This window comes from Marmota flaviventris, chromosome 5 (genome assembly GCF_047511675.1).
Source record: "Marmota flaviventris isolate mMarFla1 chromosome 5, mMarFla1.hap1, whole genome shotgun sequence".
NCBI lineage: Eukaryota > Metazoa > Chordata > Mammalia > Rodentia > Sciuridae > Marmota > Marmota flaviventris.
In genome coordinates this window covers 102129900-102146470 of record NC_092502.1, presented here as the reverse complement: position 1 = coordinate 102146470, position 16571 = coordinate 102129900, and the positions used below count along the sequence as shown (strand labels likewise).

The 16571-nt window shown below is 42.5% G+C and overlaps 1 protein-coding gene and 1 non-coding gene across 2 annotated transcripts in view; both read left to right on the top strand.

Moving 5' to 3' along the window:
* The window catches only part of Thbs4 (thrombospondin 4), a 53403-nt gene that overhangs the window by 22043 nt on the left and 14789 nt on the right, over positions 1 to 16571 (top strand). The window contains exons 8-10 of the mRNA XM_027927676.2: positions 1471 to 1608; positions 3796 to 3864; positions 15316 to 15468. Of these exons, the coding sequence (XP_027783477.2) occupies positions 1471 to 1608; positions 3796 to 3864; positions 15316 to 15468 (360 nt within the window). The remainder of the gene's footprint in view (positions 1 to 1470; positions 1609 to 3795; positions 3865 to 15315; positions 15469 to 16571) is intronic.
* Trnav-cac (transfer RNA valine (anticodon CAC)) lies at positions 6703 to 6776 on the top strand. The gene has a single exon. It is a non-coding gene; the product is annotated as a tRNA-Val (tRNA).

The following is a 16571-nucleotide window of genomic DNA, read 5'->3' as shown; positions in this document are numbered from 1 at the left end:
GGGGCAGGAACTCTTTAAGCTTTGTCCACACCCTTCAGCTTCTGGCCAAAGAAGCCATGCTAGCAATTAAAGGATGACTTGGGCTCCATCACAAACTACTTCCTTATGAATCCTTGAGACCCTGAAACCCAGTAAGCATCAGGATAAAGGAGGCACAGGACCCAGTTGTAGCCGTGGCTGCCATTTCTCCTGTTTCCAACTTGTCTACCAGTCCCTTTGTTGCAATGCTGTGATTTTTGCTTACTGCTCCAACATCTGCATTGATCATTTCTCCTAAGTGGTCTGATAGAAATTTGCCTTCCTCATGCTTTTGCAAATGTGGGAGGGGAAGATCTGTGTAAGGGTATATTTCAAGAGTTATAATGGTTTTCTTCAGGCCTCTTAAAATAGAGGAGCACTGGGAATCTCATGCCAAGATCTATCCAGGAGGCCTGTAACCTGTGATTATCCAGAAGTGCTCAGGGAGGGAGCCAGTGAGAACACATACAGCTAATACAGGCTGTTTGATCAGCAGGCAGAATCTGAGAAGCAGACGGTTTCAGGACCATGGTTAGCCGGTCACTAGTCTCATTGCAAAGCTGTGTCCATAGAAAGTAGCAAGGCTGCCATCAAAATGTGCCTTCCCCACCCACCAGCCAGAAGAAAGCTGAAAGGAGAGATCGAGGGAGACAGGGAAATGCAGGGAACCACAGAGACACAGCTGCACCCTGGGCTCCCCCAGGCTCATGGTAGTGCTTAGCTCATTACCCTGCCGCCGCCCCCAGTTGTGGGCAGCTAAGATGGTCTCTAGTAATCCCTTAATTGGAGAAACATCTGCATGTGTTTCATAGAACTGCATCTGGCTTTTATCTGTGAGCTGGAATTTTCCTCCTTTTTGAAAGGGCAGGAAGTGGTCATGTTTTTTACATTAGTTCAAGTGTTTGTTTTTTTTTTAATAAAAGGTATCAAAACCAATCTCCTAGACCACAGAAGCCTTAGAATAACACTGGACTTCTTAACAAGGCACGAAGGCAGGCAGACTCTGAAGGATCACATCTTACTGAAGAAGCATCTGCCCTGGCATTACCTTCTCAAGCTCTTTCCATTTGAATTGCTTAGCTAATGCCTTTGGAGTCATCTAACAGCCAGCTTACAAGTGGTGCAGGGACACAGTCCTTTCACAGGGATTTGTACACTCCATGCTAGAACACCAGGAAGCATATACACTGGGAGTGGACTGGTTCACATTAAGGACCTCTTGACTTGGAGGTGCATTATTCTGTGACACAACAAAGCCCACAGAAGGCAACCCAGGTTTGGAGGATCAGAGATCCAATGGGTAACTCTGAAGTTAGAAGCCTTAATTTCCTTTTATCATTTTTCCACCAAAAAAAAAAAACTAAATGAATTAATAGGCATGTACAGATAGGTAAGGGATTGGAGAGTGTCTTCTCTGTGTAGTTAAAGACTATGATTTTTTTTTTTCTCCAGTGCAAATACCATCCCTGCTACCCAGGTGTCCGCTGTGTGAACTTGGCTCCTGGCTTCAGATGTGATGCCTGCCCTGTGGGCTTCATGGGGCCCCTGGTACAGGGTGTTGGGATCAGTTTTGCCAAGACAAACAAGCAGGTGGGTTGAAGTTATGGTTTTTATTCATTTTTCGTCTTATGAGAACAATTTCCCAATTCTTCTGTATGACCCTTTATCTCCTTGAGTAGCCAATGCCTACCAGGTGTCATAGTGCACGATGAGAAAGTTAGAGAGTCTTCAACTCGTTTCTGAGGTTATATTCTAGAAGGGAAGAAGCTGTTAAAGTTGGAATCAGAGAATGGGGATTTGTGGCATGATTGTAGACTTATTCTGTTTGTAGCCTTTGGACATTTTGTCCTGCAGAATAACTTGAGAAACAGGGAACAAATAAAAGCTTTGGAAAATTAGGTCCTCTTTATTGAGCCATTGTTGCCAATCAGAAGCTGTTTTGGAGATGAGAGGATTTCAAGAGTAAAAATAATACCCTGAGGAAACCTACCCTTTTTCTTATATAAGCCATAAATCGCCATAAAACACTTGAGTACTTCGTGACAGTCTCCATTTATTTCCAAATGTTCTACTGTATCCTGGTCATTATTTAACTGACTGACTGTGAAATTCTTTTTGATGTTTTCAGCCCTTAAAGATGGTTGATCTATAAATATATTTTACTACCTTAGGGAAATGATTAGCTTTGAAGAAGGGCAGGGGTTCATTATTTCCTAGATGCCTATCAAAGGATTCTAGAGGACATCAGTTTTTAGACAAGAAAAAGGAGGCAAGCTAGACACAGCAGAATGACAAGGGGACACTTAGAGGAAGGATTCCAAGGCTTTCTTCTTCTCCTTTAATGACAAAATCTCCAAGACTAAACCAAAGAAAGCAGACAAAGTGAAATAGAAAGCTTGATATAAGCTGGTAAGGACACTTCCCTGTGGACTCCCGGCAATATGGTACACCATACTGAAGTAGAAGGGAGCCAGCTTGCAAATTTTATCACAAGTTTAATGAGTTACCAAGGTCAAAAGAAAGAAAGGGAAACGGTGCCAGTTCTAGAGACAAGGAAAGCCAGAGTTGTGAGGGAAACTGATCCACAGCAGCTCATGGGTGATGGAGTGGGGTGTGAGTTCCAGGAATGGGGAGCCGAGGCTTTAATAGCCACTAAGGTGCTGAGGCAGGAGGATTGCAAGTTTGAGGCCAGCCTGGACAATTCAGGGAGACTCTATCTCAAAATGAAAAGGACTGGAGTGGGGGTCAGATGTAGCTTCGTGGTAGAGCACCCCTGACTTTAATTGCTAGAGCCAAAAAACAAAAACAAATTTCCAGGTTTGTGCCACATACAGTTATGAGCCCCATACCCATGCACATATAATGCAGAAACACACACCAATAAAAACCAGACCTAGAGCAATGAAATTGAGAGGACCCTGGCTAGTCATGCCACCTGTATAAAAACATCCCAGAATTCAGGGCCAGTGGAATGCCCTAGGAAAAATCAGGGCTACTAAGTAGCCTGCTCATAAACAAAAATGGCAATTCATATGAAGACAGTACCATAAGGAAAGGTGGTAAAAACAAAACAAATAATAAAGGAAAAGAGAAAAAAGAAGGAATAGATAACTATAATTAAAGAATGTGTCATTGTGGAAAAGAGTTTGAAAGATAGGCAAATAAAATTTTTTATCAATAAAAATATAATCATTGAACTTAAAAGCTCAAAAACTGAGTAAAACAAATTAGACACAGCTAAAAGAATTCATAGACTGAGGTTATTCTAAGGAAACCTTCCAGAATGGAATACAGAGAAATAAAGATATAAAAAATATATATAAAAAGGAGGTAAAGATCAAAAGAAGATATTAATGAGAAAGCCCAACATTTGTCTAATGGTAGTTCCAAAGAAAAACTAAAAATGGAAAGAAGGTGAGAATATTCCAGAATTAAGGAAAGATATGAATCTTTAGATAGAAATACAGTGAGTCCCAAGTAGGATTAAAAAAGAAAAAGAAAACTTTCCGGGCTAAAAAGGTGCAGAACAGATGAGTTGTACAAGTTGTCTTTTCTGAACAACTTTAAATACCATGGAGGCAATTCTCACTTGCAATTAGGTTAAGTACAGACTGGAACAAACGCCTCGAGACAGCCAAAATAACCCTCAGTTACTGTTCTACCTGAAATTCCGTGGGTCTTCACTTCACACAGAGATATCAAAACAGAGAAAAACTTATTTGCATTTCTATTTAAGCAGCAGGTCTCTCTAAACCTTCTTTAAACTTCTCTGCCTAGGTGTGCACTGATGTTGACGAGTGTCTGAATGGGGCGTGTGTTCCGAATTCCATCTGTATCAACACATTGGTGAGTATGTCTCTTGTTGTTTTTTTTTTTTTATTAGTTGCTCATGACAGTACAATGATCTTGACATATCATACATTTGAATCAAATGGGGTATGATTTCTCATTTTTCCAAGTGTACAGGTTGCAGAATCACATTAGTTATACTGCCATGTATATACATACAGCAATACTAGTGTCTATTTTATTCTGTTGCCCTTCCTATCCCCCCTTTCCCTCCCCTCCCCTCACCTTTCTCCACCCAATCTAATGTGACACATTTCTCTCTTTTTCCCCCCTCACATCATCATACATGTATTTTGTAAAACGATGAGGGTCTCCTTCCATCTTCTGTGCAATTCCCCTTCTCCCCCCCAATTCCCTCTGACCTCTTTTCCCTATTTAGTGGTGATCTTCTTCTCATACTCTTCCTCCCTACCCCATTTTGAGTCACCCCTTATATTAGAGAAGACATTCGGCATTTGGTTTTTAGGGATTGGCTAACTTCACTTAGCATAATCTGCTCTAATGCCATCCATTTCCCTGCAAATGCCATAATCTTGTTATGTTTTAGTGCTGCATAATATTCCATTGTGTATAAATGCCACATTTTTTTATCCATTCATCTATTGAAGGGCATCTAGGTTGGCTCCACAGTCTAGCTATTGTGAATGGTGCTGCTATAAACATTGATGTGGCTGTGTCCCTGTAGTATGCTCTTTTTAGGTCTTTTGGGTATAGTCCGAGAAGGGAAATAGTTGGGTCAAATGGTGGTTCCATTCCCAGCTTTCCAAGGAATCTCCATACTGCTTTCCAAATTGGCTGCACCAATTTGCAGTCCCAAGATCAGTGTATGAGTGTACCTTTTCCCCCCCGCATCCTCGCCAGCACTTGTTATTGTTTGACTTCATAATGGCTGCCATTCTTACTAGAGTGAGATGGTATCTTAGAGTAGTTTTAATTTGCATTTCTCTGATTGCTAGAGATGGTAAGCATTTTTTCGTGTATTTGTTGATTGACTGTATATCCTCTTCTGAGAAGTGTCTGTTCAGGTCCTTGGCCCATTTGTTGATTGGGTTATTTATTTTTTTGTTGTTTAACTTTTTGAGTTCTTTGTATACTCTAGAGATTAGAGCTCTATCTGAAGTGTAAGGGGGTAAAAATTTGTTCCCAGGATATAGGTTCCCTATTCACCTCACATATTATTTCTCTTGCGAGAAAAAACTTTTTAGTTTGAATACGTCCCATTTGTTGATTCTTGATTTTTAACTCTTGTGCTATAGGTGTTTAGGAATTTGGGGCCCGACCCCACGTGATGGAGATTAGGACCAACTTTTTCTTTTATTAGATGCAGAGTCTCTGGTTTGATTTTTTGCTACCAAACCAGAACCATTATGGAAGCAATGGTGTGTTCATAGATCCTAACTCCAAACACGTAGAACACGGGGGAATAATACATTTGATTGACAGAACTAGGGCAAAAGCTTGCTACAAATGTGTTTACTGTAAGAATTATTTTACAAGTCATATTCTGTATAAGAAATTTTTAAATGCCAGGTTTGTTCTTTTTCTTGTATTAAAGTTGCAATATTGTGCTTTGGGGAACTTTATTGGATAATTTACTGCCACCCTTGTACTTTGAAAATATGAAGCACCTCTTGGTTTATATTAACAGTTCAGTGTTATTCTGGTGATTACTCAATCCCCAAACAGCACTATTTTCATAAAACTTTGCACAAGTCATTTTATTAAATGAAAATGCTTAGTACAAAGGAGTCTGTAATTTAATATTCAGATATGAGTTTTATTTCTGAAAGTTCCTGTCAACAGTATTAAGATGAAAGAGGTAGCAGGGTGGACCAGCAACAAGAAAAAGTACTGATTCCATTTACGACTCTTCCAGGTTACCAGCATCCCTGGAAAAGCTGTTTAATCTTAGTTTCCTCATTTCCTTATAAGCAAAAGTTCTTCACAAACATCAAGTCATTTATTTTAACTATCACAACAGCCCTATGCCTAGGCACTATTATTATCCCCATTTTACGGTTGAAGAGATTGAGACACAGGAGAGTTGCATAATTAGGCTGAGGTCACACTTCTCACTATCCTCCCGGGCTGGCTACAGAGCTCGAATTCTTCTCCCATGGTACTGTACTGCTTTGGAATGTACTAGGATTTATTGCTTCTTAGCTTTTGTAATATGACATTTATTCTGTCCCATATAATGCGCATAACAGAAGAACAATATTAAGACCAATTGTAATAGGATCAATGAAATTATCCCCCGCTCTCCACTTTAAACAGCTGCTCAATAGCTACACTATCAGGGGACATAGCTTTAAGCATTCTTTCTTTTTTAAAAAATTTATTTTATTTGTTCTTTTTAGATATACATGACAATAGAGTGTATTTTGACATATTATACATACATGGAGTGTAACTTCCCATTCTTGTGGTTGAACATGATGTGGAGTTATACTGGTCGTGTATTCATATACAAACATAGGAAAGTTATGTCTGATTCATTACACTGTCTTTCCCGTTCCTTCATTGGGAACACCAATTCCCTCACCTTCATTCCCCTTTGTCTAATCCAGTGAACTTCTATTCTTCCCTCCTCCCCCCTTATTGTGTGTGAGCATCCACATTATCAGAGAGAACATTCAGCCTTTGGTTTGGGGACATTGGCTTATTTCACTTAGTATGATAGTCTTCAGTTCCATCCATTTATCGGCAAATGCCATAATTTTATTCTTCTTTATAGCTGATTAATATTCCATTGTGTAGCTTCTTAGCTTTTTACCAGGACAAAGCTGGTCTGCAAAAACAGATTTGAGAAATAACAGGTAATAACATGGGCTTGGGGATATAGCTCAGTTGGTAGAGTGTTTGCCTCACATGCACAAGGCCCTGGGTTCAATCCCCAGCACCACACATACACACACACACAAAAGTAATAACAGAAGTCACTCACAGGGAAGAAAAGTAGATAATGGATAGACCTCCAGGGAATCCAAAAGATGAAGGAGTAGGCAAAGAAAAAGAGCAGATATCAAGAAAAGGAGTGAGGGATACCCAGTGAAGCTGACAGATCATAAAAAATCATTGCAAAGCATCCTTCAGACTTGCCCATGAAAAGTTCCTGAGTGACTAAAATATTCAACTGCATACTTTATAAAGGAATCTTTTATGGTATGTATTTTTATCTCAGTAAAGCTATATAGGATGCATAAGTTCTGAGGATCTATTGTACAGCATGGGGACTGTAGATAACAATACTGTACTGTACATGTGAAATTTGCTAAGAGAGTAGATCTTAGTATTCTCACCAAAAGAAGAAAAATAACTATAGGAGGTGACAGATGTCTTAATTAACTCACTGTGATAATTACTTCACAGTATATACATATATTACACCATTGCACTGTGTACTTTAAATATATTGAATTTTAAATATATACAATTTGTCAGTTATACCTCAATTAGACTAAAATTTTTAATAATACGAAATATTTTTAACTGTTTAAAAAAAAAGGGAAAAAAATGTAAAAAGAGGTCCTGTGTGTCCCTGGAAGTGCCATTGTGGTAGAGCTGATGGCTCATTTGCCAGTTTCTTCTTCCATAGCAACCTACCTCATCAAGAATTCTCAGTGCAAGCCACCAATATTTCTCTTTGTGCCTGTTTCTTTGTCATTTAATTATAAAAGAGCCAAAGGAATAGTTTTTTTTTTTTTTTTTTATTTTTTATTGTGGGTTGTTCAAAACATTACAAATTTCTTGACATATCATATTCCACACTTTGATTCAAGTGGGTTATGAACTCCCACCTTCACCCCATACACAGATTGCAGAATCACATCAGTTACACATCCATTGATTTACAAATTGCCATACTAGTGTCTGTTGTGCTCCACTGCCATTCCCATCCTCCACCCTCCCCCCTCCCCACCTCTCCCCTCCCCTCCCCTCCTCTCTCTCTACCTCCTCCACTGTATAACCCTGAGGGTCTCCTTCCATTACCATGCAATTTCCCTTCTCTCTCCCTTTCCCTCCCACCTCTCATCCCTGTTAAATGTTAATCTTCTTCTCCTGTTCTTCGTCCCTACACTGTTCTTAGTTACTCTCCTTATATCAAAGAAGACATTTGGCATTTGTTTTTTAGGGATTGGCTAGCTTCACTTAGCATAATCTGCTCTAATGCCATCCATTTCCCTGTAAATTCTATGATTTTGTCATTTTTTAATGCAGAGTAATACTCCATTGTGTATAAATGCCACATTTTTTTTATCCATTCGTCTATTGAAGGGCATCTAGGTTGGTTCCACAGTCTTGCTATTGTGAACTGTGCTGCTATGAACATCGATGTAGCAGTGTCCCTGTAGCATGCTCTTTTTAGGTCTTTAGGGAATAGACCAAGAAGGGGAATAGCTGGGTCAAATGGTGGCTCCATTCCCAGCTTTCCAAGAAATCTCCATACTGCTTTCCAAATTGGCTGCACCAATCTGCAGTCCCACCAGCAATGTACAAGTGTACCCTTTTCCCCACATCCTCGCCAGCACTTGTTGTTGTTTGACTTCCTAATGGCTGACAATCTTACTGGAGTGAGATGGTATCTTAGGGTGGTTTTGATTTGCATTTCTCTGACAGCTAGAGATGTTGAGCATTTTTTCATGTACTTGTTGATTGACTGTATGTCCTCCTCTGAGAAGTGTCTGTTCAGGTCCTTGGCCCATTTGTTGATTGGGTTGTTTGTTTTCTTATTGTCTAATTTTTTGAGTTCTTTGTATACTCTGGATATTAGGGCTCTATCTGAAGTGTGAGGAGTAAAGATTTGTTCCCAGGGTGTAGGCTCCCTATTTACCTCTCTTATTGTTTCTTTTGCTGAGAAAAAACTTTTTAGTTTGAGTAAGTCCCATTTGTTGATTCTAGTTATTAACTTTTGTGCTATGGGTGTCCTATTGAGGAATTTGGAGCCCGACCCCACCGACTGTAGATCGTAGCCAACTTTTTCTTCTATCAGACGGCGCGTCTCTGATTTGATATCAAGCTCCTTGATCCATTTTGAATTCACTTTTGTGCATGGCGAGAGAAAGGGATTCAGTTTCATTTTGTTGCATATGGATTTCCAGTTTTCCCAGCACCATTTGTTGAAGATGCTATCCTTCCTCCATTGCATGCTTTTAGCCCCTTTATCAAATATAAGATAGTTGTAGTTTTGTGGATTGGTTTCTGTGTCCTCTATTCTGTACCATTGGTCCACCCGCCTGTTTTGGTACCAGTACCATGCTGTTTTTGTTACTATTGCTCTGTAGTATAGTTTGAAGTCTGGTATCGCTATACCGCCTGATTCACACTTCCTGCTTAGCATTGTTTTTGCTATTCTGGGTCTTTTATTTTTCCATATGAATTTCATGATTGCTTTCTCTATTTCTACAAGAAATGCCGATGGGATTTTGATTGGCATTGCATTAAACCTATAGAGAACTTTTGGTAATATCGCCATTTTGATGATGTTAGTTCTGCCTATCCATGAACAGGGTATATTTTTCCATCTTCTAAGATCTTCTTCTATTTCTCTCTTTAGGGTTCTGTAGTTTTCATTGTATAAGTCTTTCACCTCTTTTGTTAGGTTGATTCCCAAGTATTTTATTGTTTTTGAAGATATTTTGAATGGAGTGGTTGTCCTCATTTCCAATTCAGAGGATTTGTCGCTGATATACAGGAATGCCTTTGATTTATGTGTGTTGATTTTATATCCTGCCACTTTGCTGAATTCATTTATTAGCTCTAATAGTTTCTTTGTAGAGCCTTTTGGGTCTGCTAGGTATAGAATCATATCATCTGCAAATAGTGATAATTTAAGTTCTTCTTTTCCTATTTTTATGCCTTTAATTTCTTTCGTCTGTCTAATTGCTCTGGCCAGTGTTTCGAGAACTATGTTGAACAGAAGTGGAGAGAGAGGGCATCCCTGTCTAGTTCCAGATTTTAGAGGGAATGCCTTCAGTTTTTCTCCATTCAGAATGATGCTAGCCTGAGGCTTAGCATAGATTGCTTTTACAATATTGAGGTATGTTCCTGTTATCCCTAGTTTTTCTAGAGTTTTGAACATAAAGGGATGCTGTACTTTGTCAAATGCTTTTTCCGCGTCTATCGAGATGATCATATGGTTCTTATTTTTAAGTCTATTGATGTGGTGAATAACATTTATTGATTTCCGTATATTGAACCAGCCTTGCATCCCAGGGATGAATCCTACTTGATCATGGTGTACAATTTTTTTGATATGTTTTTGTATCCGATTCGCCAGAATTTTATTGAGGATTTTTGCATCTAGGTTCATTAGAGATATTGGTCTGTAGTTTTCTTTCTTTGAAGTGTCTTTGTCTGGTTTAGGTATCAGGGTGATGTTGGCCTCATAGAATGAATTTGGAAGTTCTCCCTCCTTTTCTATTTCCTGAAGTAGCTTGAAAAGTATTGGTATTAGTTCTTCTTTAAAGGTTTTGTAAAATTCTGCTGTATACCCATCTGGACCTGGGCTTTTCTTAGTTGGTAGTCTTTTTATGGTTTCTTCTATTTCCTCAATTGATATTGGTCTGTTTAGGTTTTCTATATCCTCCTGACTCAATCTGGGCAGATCATATGACTTAAGAAATTTATCTATGCCTTCACTATCTTCTAATTTATTGGAGTATAAGGATTCAAAATAGTTTTTGATTATCTTCTGTATTTCTGAAGTGTCTGTTGTGATATTGCCTTTTTCATCCCGTATGCTAGTAATTTGAGTTCTCTCTCTTCTTCTCTTCGCTAGCATCGCTAAGGGTCTGTCGATTTTGTTTATTTTTTCAAAGAACCAACTTTTAGTTTTGTCAATTTTTTCAATTGTTTCTTTTGTTTCGATTTCATTAATTTCAGCTCTGATTTTAATTATTTCTTGCCTTCTACTTCTTTTGCTGTTGTTTTGCTCTTCATTTTCCAGGATTTTGAGATGAAGTATGAGATCATTTATTTGTTGGTTTTTTCTTTTTTTAAGGAATGAACTCCAAGCAATGAATTTTCCTCTTAGAACTGCTTTCAATGTGTCCCATAGATTCCGATATGTTGTGTCTGTGTTTTCATTTATCTCTAAGAATTTTTTGATTTCCTTCTTGATGTCTTCTATAACCCATTGATCGTTCAGTAACCTATTGTTCATTCTCCAAGTGATGTATGCTTTTTCCTTCCTTCTTTTATCGTTGATTTTCAGTTTCATTCCATTATGATCAGATAAGATGCATGGTATTATCTCTACTCCTTTATATTGTCTAAGAGTTGCCCTGTGACATAATATATGATCTATTTTTGAGAAGGATCCATGTGCTGCTGAGAAAAAAGTGTAACTGCTTGATGTTGGGTGGTATATTCTATATATGTCAATTAGGTCTAGGTTATTAATAGTGTTATTGAGTTCTATAGTTTCCTTATTCAACTTTTGTTTGGAAGATCTGTCCAGTGGCGAGAGAGGTGTGTTGAAGTCTCCCATGATTGTGGTATGGTGGTCTATTAGACTCTTGAACTTGAGAAGAGTTTGTTTGACGAATATAGCTGCACCATTGTTTGGGGCATAAATATTTATGATTGTTATGTCTTGTTGGTGTATGGTTCCCTTAAGCAGTATGTAGTGTCCCTCTTTATCTCTTTTGATTAACTTTGGCTTGAAATCTATTTTATTTGATATGAGTATGGACACTCCTGCTTGTTTCCGAAGTCCATATGAGTGATATGATTTTTCCCAACCTTTCACCTTCAGCCTATGTATGTCCTTTCCTATCAAATGCGTCTCCTGTAGGCAGCATATTGTTGGGTCTTGTTTTGTGATCCATTCTACTAGCCTGTGTCTCTTAATTGGTGAGTTTAAGCCATTAACATTTAGGGTTATTATTGAGATATGGGTTGTTCTTCCAGCCATATTTGTTTATTTCTGTTACTAAACATGGTTTGTTTTCCTCTTTGATTATCCCCCCCCCTTTACTGTCCTACCTCCCACTGTTGGTTTTCATTGTTATTTTCCATTTCCTCTTCCTGTAATGCTTTGGCGAGGATGTTTTGAAGAGATGGTTTTCTAGCTGCGAATTCTTTAAACTTTTGTTTATCGTGGAAGGTTTTAATTTCATCCTCCATCCTGAAGCTTAATTTCGCTGGATACACAATTCTTGGTTGGAACCCATTTTCTTTCAGTGTTTGAAATATGTTATTCCAGGATCTTCTAGCTTTCAGAGTCTGTGTTGACAGATCAGCTGTTATCCTGATTGGCTTACCCCTAAATGTAATCTGCTTCCTTTCTCTTGTAGCTTTTAAAATTCTCTCCTTATTCTGTAAGTTGGGCATCTTCATTATAATGTGTCTAGGTGTGGATCTCTTATGATTTTGCACATTCGGCGTCCTGTAGGCTTCTAGGATTTGGGATTCTGTCTCATTCTTCAAGTCTGGGAAGTTTTCTTGTATTATTTCATTGAATAGACTTCTCATTCCTTTGGTTTGGAGCTCTGTACCTTCCTGTATCCCAATGACTCTTAAATTTGGTCTCTTAATGTTATCCCATATTTCTTGGATGTTCTGCTCATGGTTTCTTAACAGTCTTGCTGAGCTGTCTATGTTCTTTTCCAGTTGAAATACTTTGTCTTCATTGTCTGATGTTCTATCTTCTAAGTGTTCTACTCTGCTGGTAGTATTCTCCATTGAGTTTTTAAGTTGGTTTATTGCTTCCTGCATTTCTAGGATTTCTGTTTGTTTGTTTTTTATAACCTCTATCTCCCTGTATAGTTGATCCTTTGCTTCCTGGATTTGTTTGCGTAATTCGTTGTCGAAGTGATCTTTCATTGTCTGATTTTGCTGTTTAATGTCTTCCTTGATACTCCAGATCATCTGAAGCATGTATATCCTGAATTCTTTATCTGACATTCCATCTGCTGCAGCTGTTACCTCTTCTAAAGTTGCGTTGACCTGCATTGCTTGTGGTCCTTTCTTTCCTTGTCTTTTCATACTGCTTGCGTATCTTTCCTGCAGGTGCGGGCGGCGGCTCTGCTCTCTTCTTATTCCAATTGGGGTGTCGTGGCTACCACGCCGGCAGGTCACTGGGCCTGTTCTGGGAGCTGGCGGCGGCTCTGTTCTGCCCCTACTCCAATTGGGGTGACGAGTGTACCACGCCGGCAGGCCACTGGGCCTGATCCGCCGGTCGGTTGCAGGTTTGCCTACCCTGCAGGCGCTGGCGGCGGCTCTACTCTGCCCCTACTGCAAATGGGGTGACCTGTCTGTCGTACCGGCAGGCCACTGGGCCTGTCCCGCTGGTCGGTCGCAGATCTGCCCACCTTTCGGGCACGGGTGGAGGCTCTGCTCTGCCCCTACTCCAATTGGGGTGTCGTGACTACCCCGTCTGCAGGACACTGGGCCTGTTCCTGGCACGGGCGGCGACTCTGCTCTGCCACTACTCCAATTAGGGTGGTGTTTGTACCACGCCGGCAGGCTCCTGGGCCTGATCCGCAGGTCTGTTGTAGGTCTGCCTACCTTGGAGGCGCAGGCGGCGGATCTGCCCTGCCCCTCCTACCACGCCTGCGGACCCCTGGGCCTGATCTACAGGTTGATCCCTGGTCTGCTCACCCTGCGGGCACGGGTGGCGGTTCTGCTCCGCCCCCGATTGGGGTCACGTGACCACCACACCGGCAGGGCCTGATCCGGGCGTGGGAGAAGGATCTGCTCTGCCCCTACTCCAGTTGGGGTGACGTGTGTACCACACTGGCAGGCCACTGGGCCTGACCCGCCAGGCTGTCACAGGTCTGTTTACCTTGCACGCTCATTCGTCACAGCGCGAACCGCGGCTCTGCCCTGCCCCTCCTACCACGCCCATGTACCACTGGGTCGCGGGTCTGCCCACCTTGCGGTTGCGGGTGGCGGCTCCGCTCCGCCCCCTCTCCAATTGGGGTCACGCGGTCACCACGCTGGCAAGCCGCTGGGCCTGCTCCGGGTGCTGGCGGCGGCCCGGCTCCTTCCCTCTGGCTCGACGACAAATTGAGGAGACTCGGGTGACTGTGCCTCACCCCCCCTACCAGGAGACCAACTGCTTATGTCACCACTGGTATTGATGAAGTTCCCTCCTCCGCCACTTTCTGCAGACATCAGATCTCTGCCATGTTGGTATCCTATGCGAATGGCAGCATTTCGTTCCCCTTGCCGGGCAACCAAAGCACCGGGTGAGTCCTGACCGGCCCTCAGCAGGACCCGGACCCAGAAGCAGTTTCCGCGGGCTCCTAGCCCCGGGCCAGGGAAGTTCCGGGAGCCGGAACTCGGCCACTCCGTGCTCGGTGTAAGCTCCTATAAATGTAAGCTCCAAGAAGCAGTCCCCGCGGGCTCAGTTCCGGGAGCCGTAATTCGGCTGCTTAGTGCTTGTTGTATGCTCTGGTAGGCGCAGGGTCCAAGAAGCAGCCTCCGCGGGCTCAGCAGCCGCTCCGCGCTGGGTATTCACTCCGATAAGATCAGCTTCTAAGAAGCACCCAGGCGCTGAGCCCTAGCAATCTGTCTGCAAGCCGCAGGCGAATTGCAGCCTGAAATTACCTGTTCTATGGCTGAATGAGCTGCGGTCAGTCGAAAACAGCGGTGGTGACGTCAGTTTACCAACATGGTGGCTGCTGGCCTCCTCTGTGGTCTGACCGGTGTGGAGAACCGAGATGGACCGCTTCCTTCCCCCGTCTCGAACCCAGAATTCAGCCCTGAGTACGGTGCTTGCGCGGCTGGCAGAAACTGCAGCGCTGTAACCCTGCGTCTCTATCCCAGCGCACGCTGCAGATTCTAGCCTCGGGCCGATTTGCTGAATAAGCAGTGCGACAAACCTCTCGCGTTTGAGTCCCCGTAGCTGATCCTCGTGCGATGGAAATCCTTCCTCCAGGTTCCGGAGCACCCCACTATTGCTGGAAATTCCTAACAAGATATCCTTTAGCCGTCCTGACTTGTCATACTCCCACACAGTGAAGCAGCACACGGGGGCAATGCACTCCCCTCGCCGCCATCTTTAAACTCCCCCTTTTTTTTTTTTTTTTTTTTTTTTAAAAAAAAGGCCTTTCTAACCAAATCATCTCCCTGTCTCCAGGGCAAAGCTCCCTACTCCACCTCCCAGGACTCATTAGAACTTTCAGCCTTTCCTCCTTCACCCTCCACAGTGCAGCTGGCAGGGTCAGAGTGCTGCTGGGTCACTGTTGACCCTTCTCTCCCTTCAGTGCTACACCTTCATTGTCTGCAAGGCCCTCTGCAGCTTCGATCTAATCGTGTTTTCACCAACATTCACTGGACTGCATAATATACACATGCAAACCGAGAGACAGGCCTGGGCCTACTTAATCCTGGAATCACTGAATATATATATATATATGAATACACACACACACACAACAGTGGCTTTGTTCACAGGTTTGAACCCCTGGTTCATCCTCTCATCTTTGTCCGTTGCAGGGGTCTTACCGCTGTGGGCCTTGCAAACCGGGGTACACCGGTGACCAGACAAGGGGATGCAAAACCGAAAGAAACTGCAGAAATCCAGAGCTGAACCCTTGCAGTGTGAATGCACAGTGCATTGAGGAGAGGCAAGGGGAAGTGACCTGCGTGGTAAGTTGTTCACTTGCTTTGTTTTTCCTCTTCCATTTCAAACCCTACCTCCCTCCGATTTTGCTTGCTTCTAGGTAAAAGTACTCCGAAATGAAAATGTTGCCATCAAAATGAGCACAGAATGTAACAAGGCAGCTGGGTTTGTGGGGGGCAGTCCAGAGCCCACCTAACCTTTGGCTGCCTGTTCTTTCCCTTTTATATGAACCACGAAAGCCATGGGAGCAACACCATTCAGTTGCTCACCTGGATGGTGGAGCCCCAGCTTCCAAGCACCTTCTGTGGAGAAGCCCAAGAATCCAGGGACAGGGAGGCTCGTTCACCTCCTCCCTTTCCTTCTTCTGCCCTGTCCACTTGTACTTGACAGGCATACCTGCTGCCATTCCTGATTCTACGTACCCTTGAGACCTCTCATGTCGATTTTCAGGGGGTGTCATAATGCAGAGGTGAGGGCTGTTGAAAGTCCTTAGGAGAAACCTCCATTATATAGTGAGTCTAAGTGAGGGATAATGCCATTCTTTTAAGTCCTCCTCAGCCCTAGTGCAGGGACAGCTCAGTGTATGGTCATGTTTCCTGTCCATTCCCAGCCCTGGAGCCAGTGTGGGCAGGAGGAACCTGGGCAGACAGCCGAGCACCCACAGCTGACATGGGCCTCATGCTGAGCCTGTAGAGGACCTTTTGGGAAAGGACCACCTATTCCCAAATTCCAGGACCCAGAGTCCTCAGGGACTGTGGGTACTGACAAGTCAGCCAACCTTGGCTGCTCACTTCCTCCTTACTTCCTGGGTGCCAGGCCCCCAGCAGGTGGCCCTTCAGCCAGTCTGAGGGTCATAGCGAGCACCCCTGGGCTGCAGCATGGATTCTGTGAGAATGTGTCCTCTTCCTTATACCTTAAACTGAGAATCCTTTGTCTTCATTCCTGGAAGCTTTTCTGCAATTATCATGCCACTTTTCATATGGGAAAAATAAGAAGAGTCAAAAATAAGTAAAAGAAGTAAGGATAATAGTCCTCCCTGGCAATCCAGATATTCTGGAACAACTTCAGGATGGAGAGATGTGCTGTTGTCGGAGGGGAAAAACTCCAGAAAGCTCCCCAGTTCCTGTTG